The sequence below is a fragment of the Leopardus geoffroyi genome, chromosome E1 (genome assembly GCF_018350155.1).
Source record: "Leopardus geoffroyi isolate Oge1 chromosome E1, O.geoffroyi_Oge1_pat1.0, whole genome shotgun sequence".
NCBI lineage: Eukaryota > Metazoa > Chordata > Mammalia > Carnivora > Felidae > Leopardus > Leopardus geoffroyi.
This window is the reverse complement of record NC_059330.1, coordinates 26,540,673-26,563,712: the sequence shown is the minus strand read 5'-3', so window position 1 is coordinate 26,563,712 and position 23,040 is coordinate 26,540,673. Positions and strand designations below refer to the sequence as shown.

Here is a 23,040-nt window from a genome sequence, read left to right as displayed (position 1 = left end):
ATACATTTTAAACACTTGCCTATTATAGTACATTTTCAAGGACATCTTTAAATAGCTGTACAATATTTCCTCATAAATATCTCATTACTAACAAACTTCTTTTTGTTGGACATTTAAACCATTTCCAAATTTTGCCATTATAAACAGTGGAGGAATGACTGTTAGAGCTAACTTTGTACATAGGCATGATTATTTCTGTCCTTAGGAGAGATTCCTAGATATAGAATTACTAAGTCTATAGTACTTGTACTATAAATTGTAAGATTTAAAAAATGAACAAGGTTGCCTGAGTGGCTCAGTCAGTTAGGCGTCTGCCTCTTGATTTTGGCCCAGGTCATGACCTCTGGTCAGTGGGTTTGAGCCCTGTGTTGGGCTCTGCACTGACAGTGCAACGCCTGCTTGGGATTTTCTCTCCCTCTCTCTTTGCCCCTGCCCCACTTGTACTCTCTCTCTCTCTCTCTCTCTCGCTCTCACTCTCAGAATGAATAAATAAAATTTATATAAAAAAGATGAACTGCCATATTGCTTTCCAGATAGGTTATACCAATATAGACTCCTATATTTGCATAAGATGTGAGTGCTTTTTTATAATATAGAGTATTATTATTTATGGTGTTTAAAAAAAATTTTTTTTGATGTTTTATTTATTTTTGAGAGACAGAAAGAAACTGAGCTTGAGCAGGGGAGGGGCAGAGAGAGAGGGAGACACAGAATCTGAAGCAGGCTCCAGGCTCTGAGCTGTCAGCACCTCAGTTTATGGTGTTTTTTAATTATAAAATTTTGGGGGGAAGAAAATCTTCCAAAGCTAGGTACTAACGTTCATATAACTAATCACCTATATGTTCTTTTAGGACCTTATTATTTCATTTTTAAAATTTAAGTATGCCTTTAATTAATTTTGGTGTAAAGTATGGGGTACAGATCCAATTTTATTTTTTTATAATTGGCTATTTGTCAACATCACATAGTGAATAATCTGTCATTTTCCTATTGCTTTGGAAGGTCGCTTTGATGTACATTGAAGTTTTCTTACAAACCTATGTCTGATTTTGGATTTTCTTTCTTAAGTTCCAGTCACTTTCATCATAACTTCTTGTTCAGAATTTTTGTCTGTTCTTACATGTTTAATCTTTCACATGAACTTTCCAGAGAAGATTATTATGCTGGGATTTTTGATCAAAATTATGTTAGGTTTACAGATTTGGAGAGAATTTACCATCTTTACAATATTAAGTCTTCCCATCTAGATATATGAAATAATTTTTTTTCATTGTTAAAATTTAAGCTTCATGAGCACTGATTTTTGTCTGTATTTTCGCCATTGTATCTAGATCTAGTATATTCCTTGACACATATAGTTAGTAAATGTTTTTTGAATGAGTTCAAATTTATTTAAGTTTCAAAATTTATTCAAGTTTTTTTGCATCTGCCAATAAAATTTTCCTTTATATAGGTTCTGGATAATCTTCTAACAAGTTATCACTGGTTATAGGAAAGGTATTGGTATTTAGTTTGGATTAGTTAAGCTCTGAATTTCTTAGAGTACCATTTAAAAAATAATTTATCAAGTAAATACTTTTTTGGCAGTTATTGAGATGATTTGTTTGGTCTATTTATATAATTCATTGTAAAATTAATATCTTTATATTCCTGGAATGTATCCTACTTGGTTTTGGTATGTTATTCTTTTAGTATGGTGCTAGGTTTGATTTGCGTGTTGGTTTTTTTTTTTTCCATCTGTATTTAAACAAGTGAAATTGACCTTTTTTCTTCTTTCTTTTTTCTCTTTCTGCTTTGGTATCAAGTTTACACTAATTTCTACGTGAATTATTTTCTATCGGATTTTTTTAAGGATTAAAATGTCACAAAAACTAGGGGCAATGTAAATAATATTCAAAGTATTTCTACAGTTTTGTTGGGGATGAGATTAAATGTTAGATTTGACTCTTTGAAAGCCATGCATTGGAAGAAGTTTGGAAATATGATTGTTGTCAAATTACAGTTTATCTTTTACTGAAGGATTAAGAATATCTTTGATGCTGTATTTCACAGAGATGTTAAAGAGAAATAAGTGCTTTAGGCAGGGCCTCATGGGCTGCTAGTTCTTTGATGGAATCATTAAAATGTGATCAGGATTTTGTCTTCATTTTTATAGGTCCAGAAACTTAAATATTGATACTTTACCCTAAATTAATCTTGGAGACTATAGATCTTAATAATACCAGTTAACATTTGAGTGCTTGTCATGTGCCAGACATTACTTGAAGCACTTTACATGTGTTAACTCATGTAAACCCTCACAACAATTCTATGAGATGAGTACTGTTTCTGTGATTTTACAGGTGAGAGCACTGAGGCACAGGGAAGTTAAGAACTTCCCTAAGCTGAACTTCCCTAAGCAATAAGTGTGGGAACCAGGATTTGACTATCACTGGAACACCTGTGTGTGTGTGTGTGTGTGTACTTTATTATTTAACATATCTATCTTTACTAATTTATATATAAGCATTCTGTGTAAGTATAGTCAATCTATTACTTTCTCTTTAAAGTACCATTTTATGTGTGTTTTTTTCCTCTTTAGTGTTATTTTATACATTTTATACAATTTTATTTTATATCAAGATGAGCCATAGGGCTGTGGTTTCAAAATGGGTTTTTAGTATTGAGGGTTTTTTTCTTTTTCTTTTTTGAACCCCCCTTCACCTGTTTCTTCTATCCCCCATCCCCTGCTTCTGGCATCCACCAATCTGTTCTCTGTATCTGCGAGCTTTTTTTTTTTTTTTTTTTTAAGATTCCACATAAAAAAGATAATATGGTATTTGTCTTTCTCTGACTTTTTTCACTTAGTGTAATGCCATCGAAGTCCATCTGTGTTGTTGAAAATGGTAAGATTTCATTTTTTTTTTTTATGGATGGATTATATTACACACACACACACACACACACACACACACACACACATCCCACATTTTTCTTTATCCATTCATCCATTGATGGACACCTAGGTTGTTTCCATATTTTGGTTATTGTGAATAATGCAGTGAACATGGGGGGATCTTTTCAAGTTAACGTTTTCATTTTCTTCAGGTAAATTACACAAAAGTAGAATTGCTGGATCATACGGTTGTTCTATTATTAATTTTTTTAACTTTTAAAATTTTTATTTTTTAAAGTTTTTTTTTAAGTTTATTTATTTATTTTGAGGGAGAGAGTGGGGAAGGGGCAGAAATAGTGGGAGAGAGAGAATCCCAAGTAGGTTCCACACTGTCAGCATGGAGACTGGTACAGGGTTTGATCTCACGAACCGTGAGACCATGACCTGAGCCAAAATCAAGAGTTAGATGCTAAACAGATTGAGCCATCCAGGTGCCCCTCTATTACTAATTTTTTGAGGAACCTCCATATTGGCTATACCCAATTTACATTGCCATCAGTAGCACATAGGGTTCCCTTTGCTCCACATCCATGGCAACACTTATTTCTTGTCTTTTTTGGTAATAGCCACTCTAACAGGTGTAAGGTGATGGCTAATTGCAGGGGTTTTTTTGCCTTTCACTGATGATTAATGATGTTAAGCATCTTTTTATATACCTATTGGCCATTTGTATATCTTCTTTGTAAAAATATCCATTTAGATTTTCTGCCCATTTTAAAATCAGATTTTTTTTTTTTTTTTTTTTGCTGTTGAGTTGTATGAGCTATTTTATATATTTTGGGCATTAGCCTTTTATCAGATTTATGATATGTAAATATTTCCTCCAGTTCATTTGGTTGCCTTTGTTGATGGTTTTCTTTCCAGTGCAGAAGCTTTTTAGTTTAATGTAGTCACACTTGTTTATTTTTGCTTTTTTTTTTTTTTTTTTAAGTTTATTTAGTTTGAGGGAGAGAGGGTGCAAGTAGAGAAGGGGTAGAAGGAGAGAGGGAGAGAGAGAATCCCAAGCTGGCTTTGCACCATCAGTGCAGGGCCCGACGCAGGGCTCAAACCTACTGACTCTGAGATCATGACCTGAGTCAAAATCAAGAGTCAGATGCTTAACTGACTGAGCCATCCAGGTGTCCTGCTTTTGGTTTTGGTGTCAGAGTCAAAAAATCACTGCCAAGACCAAGAAGTTACCACCTACATATTCTTCTGGGAGTCATAAGGTTTTAGGTCTTCTGTTAAAGTCTTTAATCCATTTTGAGTTAATCATTGTGTGTGGTGTTAGATAGTTGAGCTTTATTCTTTTGCATGTGGCTGTCCAGTTTTCCCAACACTGTTTATTGAAGAGATTGTCCTCTTGCTCATTATATATCTTTGTCTCCTTTGTTGTGGAACAGTTGACCATGTATGCATGGGTTTATTTCTGGGCTCTCTACTTTGTTCCATTGATCTATGTGTCTGCTTTCATACAAATACCAAACTTTTAATTACTATAGCTTTGTAATATAGTTTAAAATCAGAGAGCATGATCCTTCTAGCTTTGTTTTTCTCTCTCAAGGTTGCTTTTGGGTTTTCTGTGGTTTCATACAAATTTTAGTATTATTTGTTCTAGTTCTGTGAAAAATGCCATCAGAATTTTGATAGGGATTGCACTGAATTTGTAGATAGCTTTTGATGATATGGGCATTTTAATAATATTGATTTTAAACAGTCCAAATGTTATAAATAACAAATTATAAATAACAAATATTATTAATTTGTGTCCTCTTTAATTTCTTTCATTGATGTCTTATAGTTTTCAGTATTCAGGTCTTTCACCTCTTTGGTTTAACTTATTCTTAGGTATTTTATTCTTTTTGATGTAACTATAAATGGGGTTGTTTTCTTAATTTCTCTTTCTGATAGTTCATTATTAGTGTATAGAAATACAATAAATTTTTGTGTATTGATTTTATATCCTGCAGTTTTACTGAATTGATTTTTTTAATAGTAGACTTTTTATTTTAGAAAGAGTGCAAATGGGGGAGAGGGGCAGAGGAAGAGAAAGAGAATCCTAAGCAGGCTCCACAACCCTGGGATCATGACCTGAACCGAAATCAAGAGTTAGACACTCAACTGACTGAGCCACCCAGGTGCCCCCTGAATTCACTTATTCTAACAGTTCTTTTTTTTTTAATGTTTATTTATTTTTAAGAGAAAGCGCGAGCGGGGGAGGGGCTGAGGGGCTGCAGAGGATCTGAAGCTGGCTCTGTGCTAACAGCAGAGAACCAGATGTGGGGTTTGAACTCATCAACTGTGAGACCATGACTTGAGCCAAAGTTAGACTCTCAACCCACTGAGCCACCCTGGTACCCCATATTCTAACAGTTTTTTGATGGAGTCTTCATATGTCATCTGCAAAGAGTGACATTTTTACTTCTTCCTTTCCAATTTGGATGTCTTATTTCTTTTTCTTTCCTAATTGCTCTAAAACTGCTTCCTTCACTAGTAAGTGTTGGAACCCCAATTTGACTATCATTAGAACCTATTCTGTTTAACTGCCTTCTGAAACGTGTTCTTAATGGAATTCATACAAAATTGGTATGGAAAACTAGGATGCTAATTTATTAATTTACAAGGGAGGTTATGTTTAGTCAAGAGGTATATGGTCTATATAGGCAATGATTCTCAACCTTTACCCTAATACTTGGACTTGTGTACTTCTTGTCTTCAAAAAAAAAAAAATTGTTGAGTTTACACTTTGTGGTTTGTATTTGAAAAAAGGGTAAGCATATTGCATATGCTTTTTTTACACTATGAACATCCTGGTTGATCATATAGTCCTATGGTGTATAATAAAGTACCTTGGAATGAGAGGAGGGTGCCAGGCATATAGAATATGATGGAGATGAGACAAAAAAAGATAAGCATCTGACTTTTGATTTTGGCTCAGGTCATGATTTGATGGTTCGTGGGATTGGGCCCACATCTGTGCTAACAGCACAGAGCCTGCTTGTGATTCTCTCTCTCTGTCTCTCTCTGCCTGTGCATGTGTGCTCTCTCTCTCAAAATAAATAAATAAACGTAAAAAAAAAAAAAAAAGATAGTGTTGATTGGTAGGTACCTTTATTCTGTAGGATGTAGGAATCCACTGTAGGATTTTGAGCATGTAACCGGAGGCACGTGATCTGATAAAATCTGTATTTACGTAAGAGGACTATGGCAGCAATGTGAAGGATGGATCAAAGAGAAGAGAAATTGGAAATAGGGAAACTAGTCCATAATAGATATTTAAGCAAATGAGTAGGTACTGATTTAAAACCACAGAAAAAGAAGAGAAATTAAGATGGACTTGTTTTATTTATTTATTTATTTATTTATTACTTAAAAAAATTTTTTTTTTTTAATGTTTATTTTTGAGAGAAAGAGAGCACAGGGGAGGGGCAGAGAGAAATGGACACACAGAATCTGAAGCAGGCTCTAGGCTCCAGGCTATGAGCACAGAGTCTGATATGGGGGAGGGGTGGGGGGGTGCGTGGGTCAAACCCATGAGATCATGGGCCTGAGCCGAAGTCAGACACTTAACTAACTGAGCCACCCAGGTGCCCCTTTATTTATCTTTTAAAAAGATTTTATTTTTAAGTAATCTTTACACCCTGTGTGAGGCTCTAACTCACAACCCTGGGATCAAGAGTCACATGTTCTACTGACTAAGCCAGCCGGCTGCCCCTAAGATGGGCTTGTTTTCTTAAAAAAAGGAATTGTTTGCTGGCTAAAGGTAGAAATTGTGAGAGGGCAGTCAAATTCATACTGCCCAACTTCCTTTAAAAAGAGTGGATCCTGAGAAACTTAACAGAAGACCATGGGGGCGGGGAAGGAAAAAAAAAAGTTAGAGAGGGAGAGAGCCAAACCATAAGAGACTCTTAAAAACTGAGAATAAACTGAGGGCTGATGGGGGGTGGGAGGGAGAGGAGGGTGGGTGATGGGCATTGAGGAGGGCACTTGTTGGGATGAGCACTGGGTGTTGTATGGAAACCAATTTGACAATAAATTTCATATTAAAAAATAAATAAAATAATAAAATAAACTAAAGAAAAAGAGTCAGTCACCTGGGCATCTGGGTGGCTCAGTTGGTTAAGTGGCTGACTTAAGGCTCAAGTCATGATCTCATGGTTGGTGGGTTCGAGCCCCACATTGGGCTCTGTGCTGACAGCTTGGAGTCTGGAGCCTGCTTCATGGATTTTGTGTGTCTCTCTCTTTTTGCCACTCCCTCGCTTGTGCTCTGTCTCTCAAAAATGAATAAATGTTAAAAAAAAATTTTTTTTTAAGTCAGTCACCAGTATAATATATAATATAATTATATTAAGACTATTGGAGTCATGAAGCTTTAAGCCATATGGTCATGGCTACATTTAGTCTTCCTAATTAGTTTTGGGAGAGTCTTGGCTTATTGGGTTTTTTTTTGTTTTTTGTTTTGTTGGTTTTTTGTTTTTTAGTGTATAACACTTCTGCAGATGGCTTCTCTTACGATTTTTTTCCCTACTAGTTTCAATGTAGGGGCATTTTCCAGATCTTCCCCTTAGATATGTTCTTGCTTTTCCTGTGTATCCACTATTAGGTAATGATTCTTCATTTTTTGTGAAGTATATTCACAGGGTAAGTGAATGAAATGCAATTTAATGTCTTTTGTTCCATTTAGGTTGAAGGTTAAGATTGCTGTTGTTTGTTACACTGTTTTTATCTTACACTTTTTATCTTTGACAGCTGCTATGCAAAGAAAGCCCAAATCATATTCGTCTTCTTTAATGGATCAGATTCCTATCAAATTCCTTATTCGACAGGCTCAAGGACTGCAGCAAGAGTTGGGAGGTATTTGTTTTGCTTTTTACTGCTAACGTTTATTGTTAAAAAATGCGGTACTGTTTATAATGTTATAAAGTGTAATAGGTGCTCGATGGTAAAAAATCCAACAATTCAGAAGTGAATTCCTCTTTACATACCTATCTTACTCCTTGCATTTACCCTTCCCCAAAACCCAGTTTTATTTTGGAATGTAATTTCAGACATTTTTTCCGGTAAGTCGAACCATATGAAATTGCAGGTATTCAACTTTTTTTGACCTACAAAAATACAGTTTCATATGGATAAAGCTAATAGCTACACACATGTAAAACAATTGTTTTTTTAAACTATAAATGGTATTATACCCTATCTCTTTTGGTACTTGCTTTTTTCTTTTGGTGTCTTAGAAATGTTTTTATGCCAGTACATGTAGATCTACCTTATTGCTTTTAATTGCTCCATAATTTTCCATACCACAGAATTACTAGATTTTTACTGTAAAACTGTCAAATAGACATATAGTAATATTTTTAGAAATTCAGTTTTTTTTTAATGTTTATTTATTTTTTTTTTAATTTTTTTTTTTTTTTCAATGTTTATTTATTTTTGGGACAGAGAGAAACAGAGCATGAACAGGGGAGGGGCAGAGAGAGAGGGAGACACAGAATCGGAAACAGGCTCCAGGCTCTGAGCCATCAGCCCAGAGCCTGACGCGGGGCTCGAACTCCCGGACCGCGAGATCGTGACCTGGCTGAAGTCGGACGCTTAACCGACTGCGCCACCCAGGCGCCCCAATGTTTATTTATTTTTGAGAGAGAGAGACACACAGTGTGAGGAGGAAGGGGCAGAGAGAGAGGGAGACACACGATCTAAAGCAGGCTCCAGGCTCTGAGCTGTCAGCACAGAGCCTGTCACAGGGCTCCAACTCACCGATTACAAGATCATCACCTGAGCTGAAGTCGGACATTTAACTGACTGAGCCACCCATACGCCTCTTAAAATTCAGTTTTTTTCTTAATTTGACACCACTCTTTGTAATGTTTGAGTGTGGGTTTTTTGTTTCTCTAAAGTTCGAGTTTTCTTTTTCTTTCTTTGTTATGGTTGGTTTCAAGCAGGAACAAAGATGACCTTCTTTGGTCACATTTAGTCAGATGTCTGCATTTATTTACTTATATCTTTGAATAATCTTTTCCAAGGAAATAATGTTTTATTTGACAATGTTTGGCAAGTAACATTTTATTGAAGAGATTATGAAATGTAGATTAATTTTCACTATTGTAGGTACTCAGTTTATGACTGTTTTGGGATAGTCTTAACTGTACACGTAGTTGTGCATTTAGATATTTAAACTTTAAAATAATACCACTTTTGGGGTGCCTGGGTGGTTCAGTCAGTTAAGCAGCTGACTTTGGCCCAGGTTGTGGTCTCGCAGTTGTGAGTTTGAGCCTTGCATCGGGCTCTGTGCTGACAGCTTGGAGCCTAGAGCCTGCTTCAGATTCTGTGTCTCCCTCTATCTCTCTGCCCCTCCCCTGCTCGTGCTCTGTCTTTCTCTGTCTCTCAAAAACAAACATTAAAAAAAAAAAAAATTAGGGGCGCCCGGGTGGCGCAGTCGGTTAAGCGTCTGACTTCAGCCAGGTCACGATCTCGCGGTCCGTGAGTTCGAGCCCCGCGTCGGGCTCTGGGCTGATGGCTCAGAGCCTGGAGCCTGCTTCCGATTCTGTGTCTCCCTCTCTCTCCCCCGTTCATGCTCTGTCTCTCTCTGTCCCAAAAATAAATAAACGTAGGAAAAAAAAAAAAATTAAAAAAAAAAAAAATAAACCACTTTTGATTGTTGCAGCATTTTTCAAATAGAAATATTAATTTTAAGCAGTTTCTGTGACAAAGGAAGCAGATACTGTCCCTCCTGGGACTGAGCAGTGGTATGATTTGACCTAAGTTGCATAATAAGGAGATGATTGGATGAAAAGTACTGTTATTACACCTAATACTGTTACTACTAGTCTTACAACTCTGATGAGGATGATAATAATAATATAGTAACAACAATATTTTTGTGCCATTTAGCATAGTGGTACTTCATGTATCTAATTAAGACATTTTGTACACTATCATTTATTTTATCGTTATTGATATTATACAGTAATAGTCATGAATAGTCAAACTATGCTATAAGCATAGCATAGCATAGTCTTGTTACAAGCAGGACTTTGATTTAGTAAAAGGAAGTTTCCTATTCCTTTTGAGCTTCCTTAACTCTTCTTGAAGGAAGGCCAATGCAGTGTCTTGTAGGTGTCATCAGTACTGCTTTGGTTGGCTGACATACTTAGCTATATGACTCAGGGAACTTTAAAAAATGTCTTTCAGTCTGTTTCCTTACAGTAGAATGAAGACAATGTTACTTACCTTTAAGGGCTGCTAGGGAGAAATGAAAAAATGTACATAGAATGCTTGAGATCTTTTAGGTACTCAAAGGGGGCAATTTTGATTTTTTTACCCATCTGTAGCAGTGATTCTTAACTGGGCTGGAAGAGAGCATGTGTTCTTCTATCGAAGCCTGTCAGAATTTCTCAATGAGGCCTTTTTCTTTTTTTTAAAATTTTTTTTTTTTCAATGTTTATTTATTTTTGGGACAGAGAGAGACAGAGCATGAACGGGGGAGGGGCAGAGAGAGAGGGAGACACAGAATCGGAAACAGGCTCCAGGCTCTGAGCCATCAGCCCAGAGCCTGACTCGGGGCTCGAACTCACGGACCGCGAGATCGTGACCTGGCTGAAGTCGGACACTTAACCGACTGCGCCACCCAGGCGCCCCTGAATGAGGCCTTTTTCAAACCATATATGATCTTCCCAAAATGGACATGCTTTTCACTTTTTTTTTCCTTCCTCCCTCTTGAACTATTGCTATGTCAAGTGACTTTTCCTGATGGGAGACTTTTATATTAGGATAGGGTAGAAGAAAGCTTGAGAACTTTTGATAAAACTTGTAGTTTCCACCTTTTTGTGTATCAAATCACTTGGGGATCTTTTTTTTTTTTTTTTTTTTTTTTTTTTTTAAATTTTTTTTTCAACGTTTATTTATTTTTGGGACAGAGAGAGACAGAGCATGAACGGGGGAGGGGCAGAGAGAGAGGGAGACACAGAATCAGAAACAGGCTCCAGGCTCTGAGCCATCAGCCCAGAGCCCGACGCGGGGCTCGAACTCATGGACCGCGAGATCGTGACCTGGCTGAAGTCGGACGCTTAACCGACTGCGCCACCCAGGCGCCCCCAAATCACTTGGGGATCTTAAGCACATTCTCTAGCTGAACTACTGAACAGAAGTTCTCAAATGGTAGTATGCTTGCACATATGAAGTATGAAGTGCACATTCTTTTGGTTTGCCGAAAATGGAAGGGACGGGGAGGGAGAAGATTTTGATATTTGAGAATGAAGAATCCAGTTGACTTTTTGTAAATTTTCAAGGGTTACATTCTGCTTTACTACGTCTCCTTGCAACTAATTACCCACATTTATGCATTGTGGATGATTGGATCTGTGAAGAAGAAATCACAGGAACTGATGCCCTGTTAAGGCGTATGCTACTGACCAATAATGCCAAAAACCACTCTCCTAAACAACTCCAAGAAGGTATAGTAAATTGGATACTCCTTTTACCCTGTTGTAGTACAAAGAGATGTTAGGCTCATTGAAATCTTCAAATCACGCAGAATTTTCCAAGCGTTCCAGGGTATGTAACCATATTTGGTTAATATATTTTAAGTAATTTTCTTTGAGTTTAAGGAGTTTTAGCCATTTCTTTCTGACATGCTTGTATCTGTTTTTTCATAGTTTCTATGTCCATCACTAAACAGGTCACGTGGCTTTAGGAAGGTCCGAACTGGTCAGAAATAAATGCCATGGAATAGAGCAATGTACTTGCTGTTATTGGATAATGTTCAAACACTCTCAAATAGAAATATGATATGACCCACATATGTGATTTTAAACTTTCTATAGCCACATTAAAAATAAAACACAGGCAAAATTAATTTTAATAATTAATTTAATCCAGTATATCTAATGTATTATTATTTCATCATGTAACCAATATAAAAATATTAATGAAATATTTTACTGTTTTTCCATACAAAGTCTTTCAATGTGGTATTTTATATTTACAGCACATCTCATTTTGCACTAGCTACATTTCTTTTTTTTTTTTTTTTTTTTTTTTGCACTAGCTACATTTCTTAAGTGTTCAATAGCCACATGTGGTTAATGACTATTCTATTGAAAAGCACAGTTCTGGATACTTTTTACTAACAGCAGTGTGCTGAGTACTTACATTCTATAGAGGGGGCCACCCAGATGGAAGATATCAAGAAGTTTGAATCTTAATGAATGTTACTACCAAAAACAATATTTGGGTATATTTTCATGTTTCAGTCAATTTTTCAAATTAGTCTGAATCACCAAGGAAATGACATTTGTCTTTGGGTCACCAATGTATTTTTTTAAATGGGATTTTTGTTGTTGTTTTGTTTTGTTTTGTTTTTTTATGATATAACTATACTTAACATGAATTTTTCTTAGGGCTCTTATTTTAAGTATAGCCACTTATGGGCAGGATTGAAAGTTTTATTCTTTTTGAGCAACAGTGTTTCCTTGATTTTTGTAGTGTGTAGTCTGATAGGACGGTATTACCAAATATTTGGTAATCTGTATAGAAGTTAGATCATGACTGCTAAGTTTTCCTTTTAGCATTTTCAGCTGTCCCAGTAAGTCACACACAAGTGATGCAGATTCTAGAACACTTGACTCTGCTCTCTGCCAGTGAACTTATACCATATGCAGAAGTATTAACATCCAATATGAACCAGCTGTTGAATTCAGGGGTTCCGCGGCGAATTCTTCAAACGGTCAATAAACTATGGATGGTTCTTAATACTGTGATGCCTAGAAGGTAATTTCAGTGTATTGTTTCATGTAATAAATAAGTGTATAGCAGTGATTGTATACAATAACCTAAACTTAAATGTGGAAAAAATGGTTGAGTATCTGATAATATAAATCCTTCCTAAAGACTGCTAATTAGAGAGCTGTTATAACTTTAAGGAAAAGGATAAACTTTCTTTGGGGCGCCTGGGTGGCTCAGTCAGTTAAGTGCCAACTTCAGCTCAGGTCATGATCTTGCGGTTTGTGGGTTCGAGCCCGGCATCAGGCTCTGTGCTGACAGCTCAGAGCCTAGAGCCTGCTTTGGATGCTGTGTCTCCCTCTCTCTTTCTGTCCCTCCCCCACTCATGCTCGCTCGCTCTCTCTCTCTCTCTCTCTCTGTCTCTCAAAAATGAATAAACATTGAAATTTAAAAAAGAAGGATAAACTTTCTTTTAAGAAACAGAGAGAAACTTTAAAGTATTTCCAACTTGAGAAAGTTCTTTAAAAATGAGTTCTCATGTATGGTCTTTTGTGGCTAATTGTGATTTAGATCACCATTGTATCTTCCAATCATTGCCATGGCTTCAAATTTTGCTGCACACTAAAAATCACCTGGAGAGCTTTTAAAACCCCTAACCCCCAAGTTGTAACCCATGCCAATTAAATCAGAATGTCTGTTGGTGGTCATTAGGTCAGCCATTAGTATTTTTTTTTTAAGTATTTCCCGGTGATTCTGGTGTGCAGTAAAGTTTAGAGAATACTGGATTAATTATTTTGCCTTTACAAAGATGAGTCTCTCCTGTTCCATATATTGCATCAAAAACACCTGGTTTAAGTAGGTGATGGGGATGGAGTGCACTTGTTGTGATGAACACCGAGTGTTTTCTGTGAGTGTTGGGTTACTAAATTGTACACCTGAAACTAAAATTACACTAGGTTAACTAACTGGAATTTAAATAAAAACAAAAGAAAATACTGTTTAAATAGAGAAACAACCAAAAACACCTAGTAAAAACAGAATGCTGGGCTGGACTTACCTGTGATTTTGATTCAGTAGGTCTGGGAATATTTATGCTTTTTATTTTTTTAAATGCTTATTATTTTGAGAGAGGGTGCGTGTGTGCCCACAAGTGGGGAAGGGGCAGAGATTGAGAGAGAGAGAGAGAGAGAGAGACAGAGAGAGAGAATCCCAAGCAGGCTCTGATTCAGGGCTTGATCCCACAAACCATGAGATCATGATCTGAACTAAAATCAAGATTTGGATACTTAACCAACTGAGTCCACCCAGGTGCCCCTATACTTTTCAAATTTAATTTTTACTTATATCAGATAAAGAAATACACATAACTTAAGAACATAAATAGTATATTCCTTCCCATTTTAGACTGTTGCTCCCCAGAGACCACTATTTTCAGCTCTCTTACCTTTTTATTCTGGCATTTATGTCCCCCCATCTATCTCAGTAATATAATTACTGTGATTTCCTGACTTTCCAATTTAGAAATTATCTTACGACTTTCCACTATACAAGATAAAGGGTTAGCACTTTTACCTGTTTGCTCCTCCATGAGTTCCTCTTCCCCCAATACATACTTTCCCTTCCTCTGTGTCTCCCAACACAGTAGTATCAAAATTTTTGGTTGAAGCAGTATTCAATGTGCCTCTTAAGTCCTAATTTTATAGGTGACCTATGCAATATCCTTTGATTACAGTCTCTTTCCTATACAACTGCCTTCCTTTATACCTTATACATAAACCCTGAGTTAATACTTTCCTCTTCCATTTGCTTGGGGTTTGTTTTGCTTTTGTTTTTGTTTTGTATCAATAACTAATTCATCCCTCAACTTCATTGAGAGGAAATTTACTTTACAATTAGTTATAACACATCAGGTAATGTATCAGTAACATTTTTTTGTTGGAAACATTCCTTTCATAGCTTTCCATCTTCATTTTTCAATTTGGGACATGCACAGCAGCCATCCTGGAATTGCTTTTGTCTCTCTTTTTGGATTCCATGTTTTTCTCTTTCTTGGTTTACTTCTTCATTTTAGTGAGTGGAACACACACTCAAGTTGTTCCCTGAGAAAGGGTGCCCACTCCTTTGTATGTGACCATTGTTTTTTCTCTCTTAAATTGTAGGGTTTTTTTCTTTCACTGTTTTCTGGAATTTCATGATGATGTATTTTGGTGTGGGTCTTTTTTTATTCATAGTTTCATGTGCTTGGCCTTTTTTTAGTCTGGGACTAATGCCTTCATTTTTTTTTTTTTTTTTAATGTTTATTATTTTGAGAGATAGAGAGAGCACAAACAGGGGAGTGGCAGAGAGAGAGGAGGGGGACACAGAATCCAAAGCAGGCTCCAGGCTCTGAGCTGTCAGCAGAGTCCAATGCGGGGCTCGAACCCACAAACTGTGAGATCATGACCTGAGCTGAAGTCAGACGCTCAACTGACTGAGCCACCCAGGCACTCCTAATGCCTTCATTTCTAAGGACATTTTAATATATATATTTTTTTCTTCAATAATTTTTTTCCTCTGTTTTCTGTAGTTTTTGTAATTGGGATTTTAAGCCTCTTGGTTTAAACCCCCCGATTTTTCAATTTTCTCTCTTCTTTTTATTTTTTTCTTCAACGTTTATTTATTTATTTATTTATTTATTTATTTATTTATTTATTTATTTATTTATTTTGGGACAGAGAGAGACAGAGCATGAACGGGGGAGGGGCAGAGAGAGAGGGAGACACAGAATCGGAAACAGGCTCCAGGCTCCGAGCCATCAGCCCAGAGCCTGACGCGGGGCTCGAACTCACGGACCGCGAGATCGTGACCTGGCTGAAGTCGGACGCTTAACCGACTGCGCCACCCAGGCGCCCCTTCTCTCTTCTTTTTAAATTTGTCTTTTAAATATATTTTCTGAATATTTCCTCAGTGTTATCTTCTGGTCTTTGATTTGAATTAAAAAATTTTGTTATATTCTTAATTTCTAAGAATTCTTTCTTACCTGAATATTTTTAAATGCCTACTGTTCTTGTTTCATATATGCACTATTCTGTCCTTTAAGGATATTAATTATAGGCTTAAGAAAAATTTCTCATCCCTACATTCTCTGTTTTTTGAAGTTTCTTTCTGTTTGCATATTTTAAATATTTATTTATTTATTTACTTATTTATTTTTATTTGAGAGAGTGAGGGAGGGCTGATGTGGGACTTGATCCCACAATGCTGGGATCGTGACCTGAGCCAAAATCAAGAGTCAGACACTCAACTGGCTGAGCCACCCAGGTGCCCCTCTGTTTGCATATTTTAATCTTTCAAACTAGATGCTTTCCTTAGGTGTCTGATGACTCTTGGCTGTCCACTCATATGTAAGAGTGGACAAGCAAGCTCTGTGTGCAAGGTGGGGCTGATGAACTCTGGGGCTTCCCTGTAAGAGATCAGGTACTCTTCATACTGGCATATCCTTCAGTAATTATAATATACAGTCAAGTTAGTAATCACTTTTATAGTTTTGATGTCTAATCTCTAAGTGGCATCTCACATTGAGATATTATGGTGATACAGAACCAGGACTCAATTTATGAGGCCAGATACAGTTTCAAAGTGCTGGGATTTTCATTCATACTTTTATATGCCATGATTATTCCATTACAACTGTGAGGACTTTTGAAACTACTTTGTGTTTACTGTTTTATCTTCATTTGTTTTAGAGACATCATACTTAAGTTAGGTTTCTATAGTTCTTAATTTTTCCAAGTTCATTCACATCTGTTTAAAAATTTTTTCCTGAATATATCATTCTAAATTAGGAGTAGATGGCTCCAAGTTTGAAATATAATATAGCTGTTTTTGAACATGTGATTATTTTCTCATCAGGCTGTGGGTAATGACAGTTAATGCACTTCAACCTTCAATAAAGTTTGTACGACAGCAAAAGTATACTCAGAATGACCTGATGATAGATCCTCTCATTGTCCTAAGATGTGATCAGAGGGTACACAGGTATGTGTCATTTGAGTTTCATTTTTATTTTGGAGTTATACTTTGGAGAGTCAAACGAAATTGAAGAAATTTAGTTTAAGCTTATATTTTACTGTTCTTACAGATAATTGGCAGTATGAGCTGTGAGGTTTTGTTTGTTTTTTTGTCTTCAGTCAAGAACTATTTATTCAGTTTAATATTTAATATGTGATTAGTAAAACCTAGCCTTGTTGCTAGCATTTTTGTAAAAGGCTTTTAAAAAACTGGCTTAGTATGAACTGTTACACACACTAAAGCTGTGATCTTTTTGGCATTTTCAGTTGTGATGTTAGCTTGATTCCACACTTGTCTATAATTCCTTGTCAGTTTTTGAACTTAATCAATTGAGTTGAAGTGACTTCACCTCAAAGGGCAGATTTTGTTAATTCACATCATTAACATTTGAATTTCCAATTGCTAAGTAATCTCAAAGATATATAGGATGAGGGGCCTGCCTTTGAAGTGATTATTGCCTGCATGGGGAAATAATACAAACACATGAGAAGTTAAATAATATGGTCATTTGCAGATGAATGGTATAGTATATGAATGCTGTTAAAGGATCAGGAAAGATGTAGATGAAGTGGGACCTGAGTAGTATTTTAAAGGATAGAAATAGGGTTTAGATGAGTAGATACTATAATGATGGGGCTAAAGGGTCAAGGAAGGCATTGTGGGAAAAAGAACAGTTTTGAGCAAAAGTATAGAAACACAAATGAAAAAGGCTTTGTTGGAATGGAGGGGTAAGTTGTTGAGAGGAACACACTTTAGAACTGGAATGTCAAGTTGGGGTCAGACTATCGAGGGCCTTGAATGTTAGGCTAAAGAGGTCATGTAGGTGGTACCTTGAGAAGCCTTAGGTTAGATGGCTTGGGATGGGGGAAGGAAACTGGAGTTAAAGAAGACTTAACCAGGATATATACTCTCTGAATGTACTCCTCTCTCCTCAACTGAAGGATGATATTTGTGAAGTGACAAAAGTTGCAAAATCAGCCACGTATGGTTTGGTGAGATCAAGGTCTCATAGGAAATAGGAATCAAAAGAATGAACAGTATAAAGACACTTAAGTATCTAATAAAAGAAAAATAGCAGTAAATAACACTTCCAGAAAAAAACTTCTAAAACAGTTTGTCAGTGTTAAAAATCCACTTAAGTAGGTAACTTTTCACTTGAATTGTCTCCAGTTGTTCAAGAAGTTGTCAAATTATGCTATCATAATGTATGTAATGTTTTTGTAGCTTAGATTTTCACTTGTGAAACTTTCCCCCCATTAATAGGTATTCTTATATCTATTGGCTGCATAATATTCCATATAGATACGCTATGCTTAACCCAATCCCTATTGTTGGATATTTTGCTTATTTCTGTTATTTGTTATCATCAGTAGTGCTGTGGTGACTGTGTACTGAGAATTTCCTTAGAACAGATTCTTTTTTTGTAAACATTTTATTTTTAAAGTTTATTTATTTAAGTAACCTCTGTAACCAATGTGGGGCACAAATTCATGACCCTGAGATTAAGAGTTGCATGCTTTTCTGACTAAGCCAGTCAGGTGCTCCAGAGCAGACTCTTAAAAATGGAATTATGGAGGCAAAAGTAACATGCTCATTTTCAAGACTTTTCATTCATATTTTTCATATTCATACTCATATTTTTATTCTGCCATCTAGAACGGCTGAACCAGTTTATAGATTGAATATTTTAATATGTTTATTGGCTATTGCTATCTCTTCTTTATATTTTAGTCTACTTTTCTATTGTAATGCTTACCTTTTTTGATTTGGAAAGAGTTCTTCATAAAGGATATTAGCGCACGCGCTCTCACGCACTCTCTCTCTATATATATATCTGGTTTTTCCTGTGTGGTTCTATTTTGCCTTTTAATTTTGTTAATTAAAAAAAACATTTTTTAATGTTTATTTTTGAGAGAGAGAGACACAGTGTGAGTGGGGGATGGGCAGAGAGAGAGGAAGACACAGAATCCAAAGCAGGCTCCAGGTTCTAAGCTGTTAGCACAGAGCCTGACATGGGGCTTAAGCCCATGAACTGTGAGATTGTGACCTGAACCAAAGTCGGACACTTGACTGACTGAACCACTTAGTAGGTGCCCCAATTTTGTTAATTTTTTTAAAATTTAACTTTTTTACCAAGTGATCATCCAAATGGTTTTTAAAAATATCAAATAATATAAAAAGATATATGCATAAAAAGATATGACGTTTAGGATTTGCTTTGAACTAACCCAGTGTTGGTGGTGGGAAAGTGGATGCGGGCAAAGAGGAAATGACTGGCCATATGTCGATAACTGTTGAAGCTAGGTGATTAGTTATTGGAGATTCATTATCATATTTCCTTTTTTATGTGTGTATGAAACTTTTCATTATATTAGTAATGTGAACAAACACATTAGTGTTCATTAGTAAGTGAACAAACAAGAAGATTAACAGTAAGAAAAAGGTATACAGTGAAAAATCTTATTCTTTCTCATTATCTACCACGTTGCCATGGCTATAGCAAAATTGTTCTTTGGCCTCCTGACCAATCCTAGTTACGTGTCCAGAGAAAACTTTGTTGTCATAATGGTTTGTATGTAGTTTTACTTTCTACATATTTATAAATTTATAAGTAGAAATACTTTTTTCCCCAGTGGTTTAAAAAAAACACAAGTAATACATTGTAGGTATTATTTTGTTCTTTTAAAAAAAAACTTAGTGTTGTTTATATGTTTTCCATATTGATACACATAGTTCTACCTCATTTGTTTTAACTTCTGCATAGTATTCCATATGTAAATTACTAGGCCTGTCCTCCAGAAACTCTGATTTGAAATTTTGGAATGGAGCTTGAGTTGTTTTTGTTTTGTTTTGTTTAGTTTTATTCAAATAAATAGCCCAGATTATTCTTCTCTTCAATTTTAGGAAACATTGCCATAGTTTTTTAACCATTGACATATTTTTTTTTTCACTGTGAATACACAGATGCTTATTATAGAAAATTTGGACATTTCAGAAAAACCATGGATATATTATTGATGAACATTTAAGCTGTTTGTGTTGTTTCACAGTTATAAACACAGCTATACTGCCTGCTTATGCACACATGCTAGTTCCCTCTGTGATAGACTGAGAAGTGACATTTTCCGGTTATTCTAAGGGCTTGGCTTTTTAAATTTTAGTGGTTACTAATTTGTCTTTTTTGTTGTTTTCTTTCTTTTTTTTTTTTAAAGTTTATTTATTTTTGATAGAGGGAGAGTGTGGGCGGGGAGGGCAGAGAGAGAGAGGGACACAGAATCCGAAGCAGGCTCCAGGCTCTGAGCTGTCAGCACAGAGCCTGATGCAGGGCACGAACTCACAAACTGTGAGATCATGACCTGAGCCAAAGTTGGACGCTTAACCGACTGAACCACCCAGGCGCCCATTTAGATTTCTTATATTTGTTCTTATCTCATTTAAATTTAATCTGTAACATTCTTTTAGGAATGAATAACTATATTCTTTTATAGATGAGGAAACTGAGGCTCAGAAAATAACTTACTCCAGGTCAAGTGGATGAAGAACTTTTGGAATACAGAGTTGTCGTGCTCCAAAGAAGAAACAAGAGTAGAAAGAATTAACTATTCTGTTCTAATCTCCTTCATGTTATCGATAATAGAATATTTCTCTTTGAGGACAGCTGCTTCGCAGTTTCATCATCTAAGAGATTTACTGGTAGTGTCAACGTTTGCAAAAAAGGAATCTTGTCTCTAGGGCATACATTTATATTTGATTTTAGCTGATAAGATGGAATAGTCAATACTTAAAATATTTTCAATATAATCTTGAAATACAGAGGTTAAGACAAATATATTAAACTTTTATGTTTAGAATAAATATTTCAGTGGGAAAAGTGTTACTACTCTTTTTAGTTTTTTTCAGGTACTGTTCAGGACTGATTGATCATGTTCTGGCTAATTTATAAATTTATTTTTTTCTCAACTATTTTTCTTTTTTCTGTGTTTAGATGCCCGCCACTGATGGATATCACTCTACACATGTTGAATGGATACCTTCTTGCATCCAAAGCCTATCTTAGCGCTCATCTGAAGGAAACAGCAGAGCAAGATAGGCCTTCTCAGAATAATACAATAGGCTTAGTTGGGCAAACTGATGGCCCAGAAGTTACCAGAGAAGAATTGAAAAACGCATTACTGGCTGCTCAGGTAATAAAATAGAATTTAGTCTAGAAAGGCATGAGCTTCTGTCTTAATATAAGGAGTTAAATAGATGTTATTTGATAGCCCTCTGTGTACAATGGTGACACATTATGAATTTCTTTTTTTTTTTTTAATGTTTATTTATTTTGAGAGAGAGAGAGACAGAGAGACAGAATGTGAATGGGGGAGGGTCAGACAGAGACGGAGACACAGAATCAGGCTCCAGGCTCTGAGCTGTCAGCACAGAGCCTGATGCGGGGCCTGAACCCACAAACTGCGAGATCATGACCTAAGCTGAAGTCGGACACTTAACCAACTGAGCGCCCACCCAGGTGCCCCATGAATTTCTTTCATTACAGAATGTATTATAATGGTATTACCTTTGCCACTGAATATCAAATGGACTGTATTACTAAAATTAGGAATAATCTTTATGATATTAGGTTAATAGCCATTTATTTTATTTTATTTTATTTAGTTTTTGGTTAATAGCCGTTTAAACAAGATTTACATTTTAACAAAGTATAAAACTTTTGTTTCTTAAAATCAAATGGTGGAGACAAATAGAACAAGAAGTATATATATAATAAAATGTCATGTAGTGGTAAATAGTATGACAACATAAGGAGTTTGGTTTTATATTTAGAAAAGTTTTATAATAATGTAGAATTTTACTGAAACCTTAAGTAGTCATTTTTTGAATAAGACAGGAGATGTGAGATGATTAAATGTTAAACAATTTGAAGTCTTTAAAGTAGAAATGTTTTCTTAGTTTGAAATATATTTTCTGAGGGACGCCTGGGTGGCTCAGTCAGTTGAGAATCTGACTCTTTTTTTTTTTAAGCTTTTGTTTATATATTTTAGGAGAGAGAGAGAGTGAGAGCAAGTAGGGGAGAGGCAGAGAGATAGAGGCAAAGAGAATCCCAAGTAGGCTCCACACTATCAGCGCAGAGCCTGACACGGGTCTCAGTCTTATGAATCATGAGATCATGACCTGAGCCAAGATCCGGAGTCAGACACTTAATCAACTGAGCCACCCAGGCACCCCAAGCGTCTGACTCTTGATTTCAGCTCTGGTCATGATCCCAGGATCGTGGGATCAAGCCCCGTGTTGGGCTCCGTGCTGAGTGTGGAGCCTGCTTAAGATTCTCTCTCTCTTTCTGCCCCTCTCCCTCCCTCATGTGCTTTTTCTCTCTCTAAAATAAAATAAAGAACAACCAAAAAACAAAAACAAAAACAAAAGCTGGAACCGAGATATATTTTTTGAAATATTTTCATTGGCAACTAATGGAATTCGAATAATAATAGAAGTCCACAGTCCCTTATCTGTGATACAGAAATCCAAAAAGCTATGAAAACTGAAGCATTTTTTTGGTAATTCAGTTGGGCAGAAAAACCTGACCTGATGTGGTCTCATTTGTGACCTGAATTGATATGAAGCTATTTATGGCCTTATCCCACTTATTTGTGAATATTGTTCTGCTGTAGAAATGTGAATATGTTTGACTGCAGTGTGTGCTACCCTAGTCTCTGCTGGAGGTATTATATAATATTACATTAAAAAGAATTCTGGGGGCACCTGGCTGGCTCAGTCAGTGGAGCATGCGACTCTTGATCTTGGGGTCGTGAGTTTGAGCCCCATGTTGGGCATAGAGCTTTCTTTTTTTTTAATTTTTTTTTTTTTCAACGTTTATTTATTTTTGGGACAGAGAGAGACAGAGTATGAACGGGGGAGGGGCAGAGAGAGAGGGAGACACAGAATCGGAAACAGGCTCCAGGCTCTGAGCCATCAGCCCAGTGCCTGACGCGGGGCTCGAACTCACGGACCGCGAGATCGTGACCTGGCTGAAGTCGGACGCTTAACCAACTGCGCCACCCAGGCGCCCCCTTTTTTTTTTTAATTTTTTTTTTTTTCAACGTTTATTTATTTTTGGGTAGAGCTTTCTTAAAAAAAAAAAAAAAAGATTTCTGAGTTCTAAAAGAAATCTGGCTCTCAGTTTCAGATAAGGGATTGAGGATTGTAATAGCTGCCATTTACATAATGCTTGTTATATGCTGAATGCTATTCTAATTTCTTTATATATTTAATTTAATTTATATATAATTATATATGTAATATATATGTTACATATTATTTATATAATTTATATTATACATTTAATCTAATACTAATCTAAG

The 23,040-nt window shown here is 36.0% G+C and overlaps 1 protein-coding gene across 3 annotated transcripts in view; it reads left to right on the top strand.

Moving 5' to 3' along the window:
* Positions 1 to 23,040, top strand: part of INTS2 (integrator complex subunit 2) — a 62,223-nt gene that overhangs the window by 32,302 nt on the left and 6,881 nt on the right. For all 3 annotated transcript variants that reach the window (XM_045490627.1, XM_045490626.1, XM_045490628.1), the window contains 5 exons: positions 7,664 to 7,768; positions 11,203 to 11,367; positions 12,481 to 12,682; positions 16,526 to 16,651; positions 20,670 to 20,868. In XM_045490627.1, coding sequence (XP_045346583.1) covers positions 7,664 to 7,768; positions 11,203 to 11,367; positions 12,481 to 12,682; positions 16,526 to 16,651; positions 20,670 to 20,868 — 797 coding nt within the window. The remainder of the gene's footprint in view (positions 1 to 7,663; positions 7,769 to 11,202; positions 11,368 to 12,480; positions 12,683 to 16,525; positions 16,652 to 20,669; positions 20,869 to 23,040) is intronic.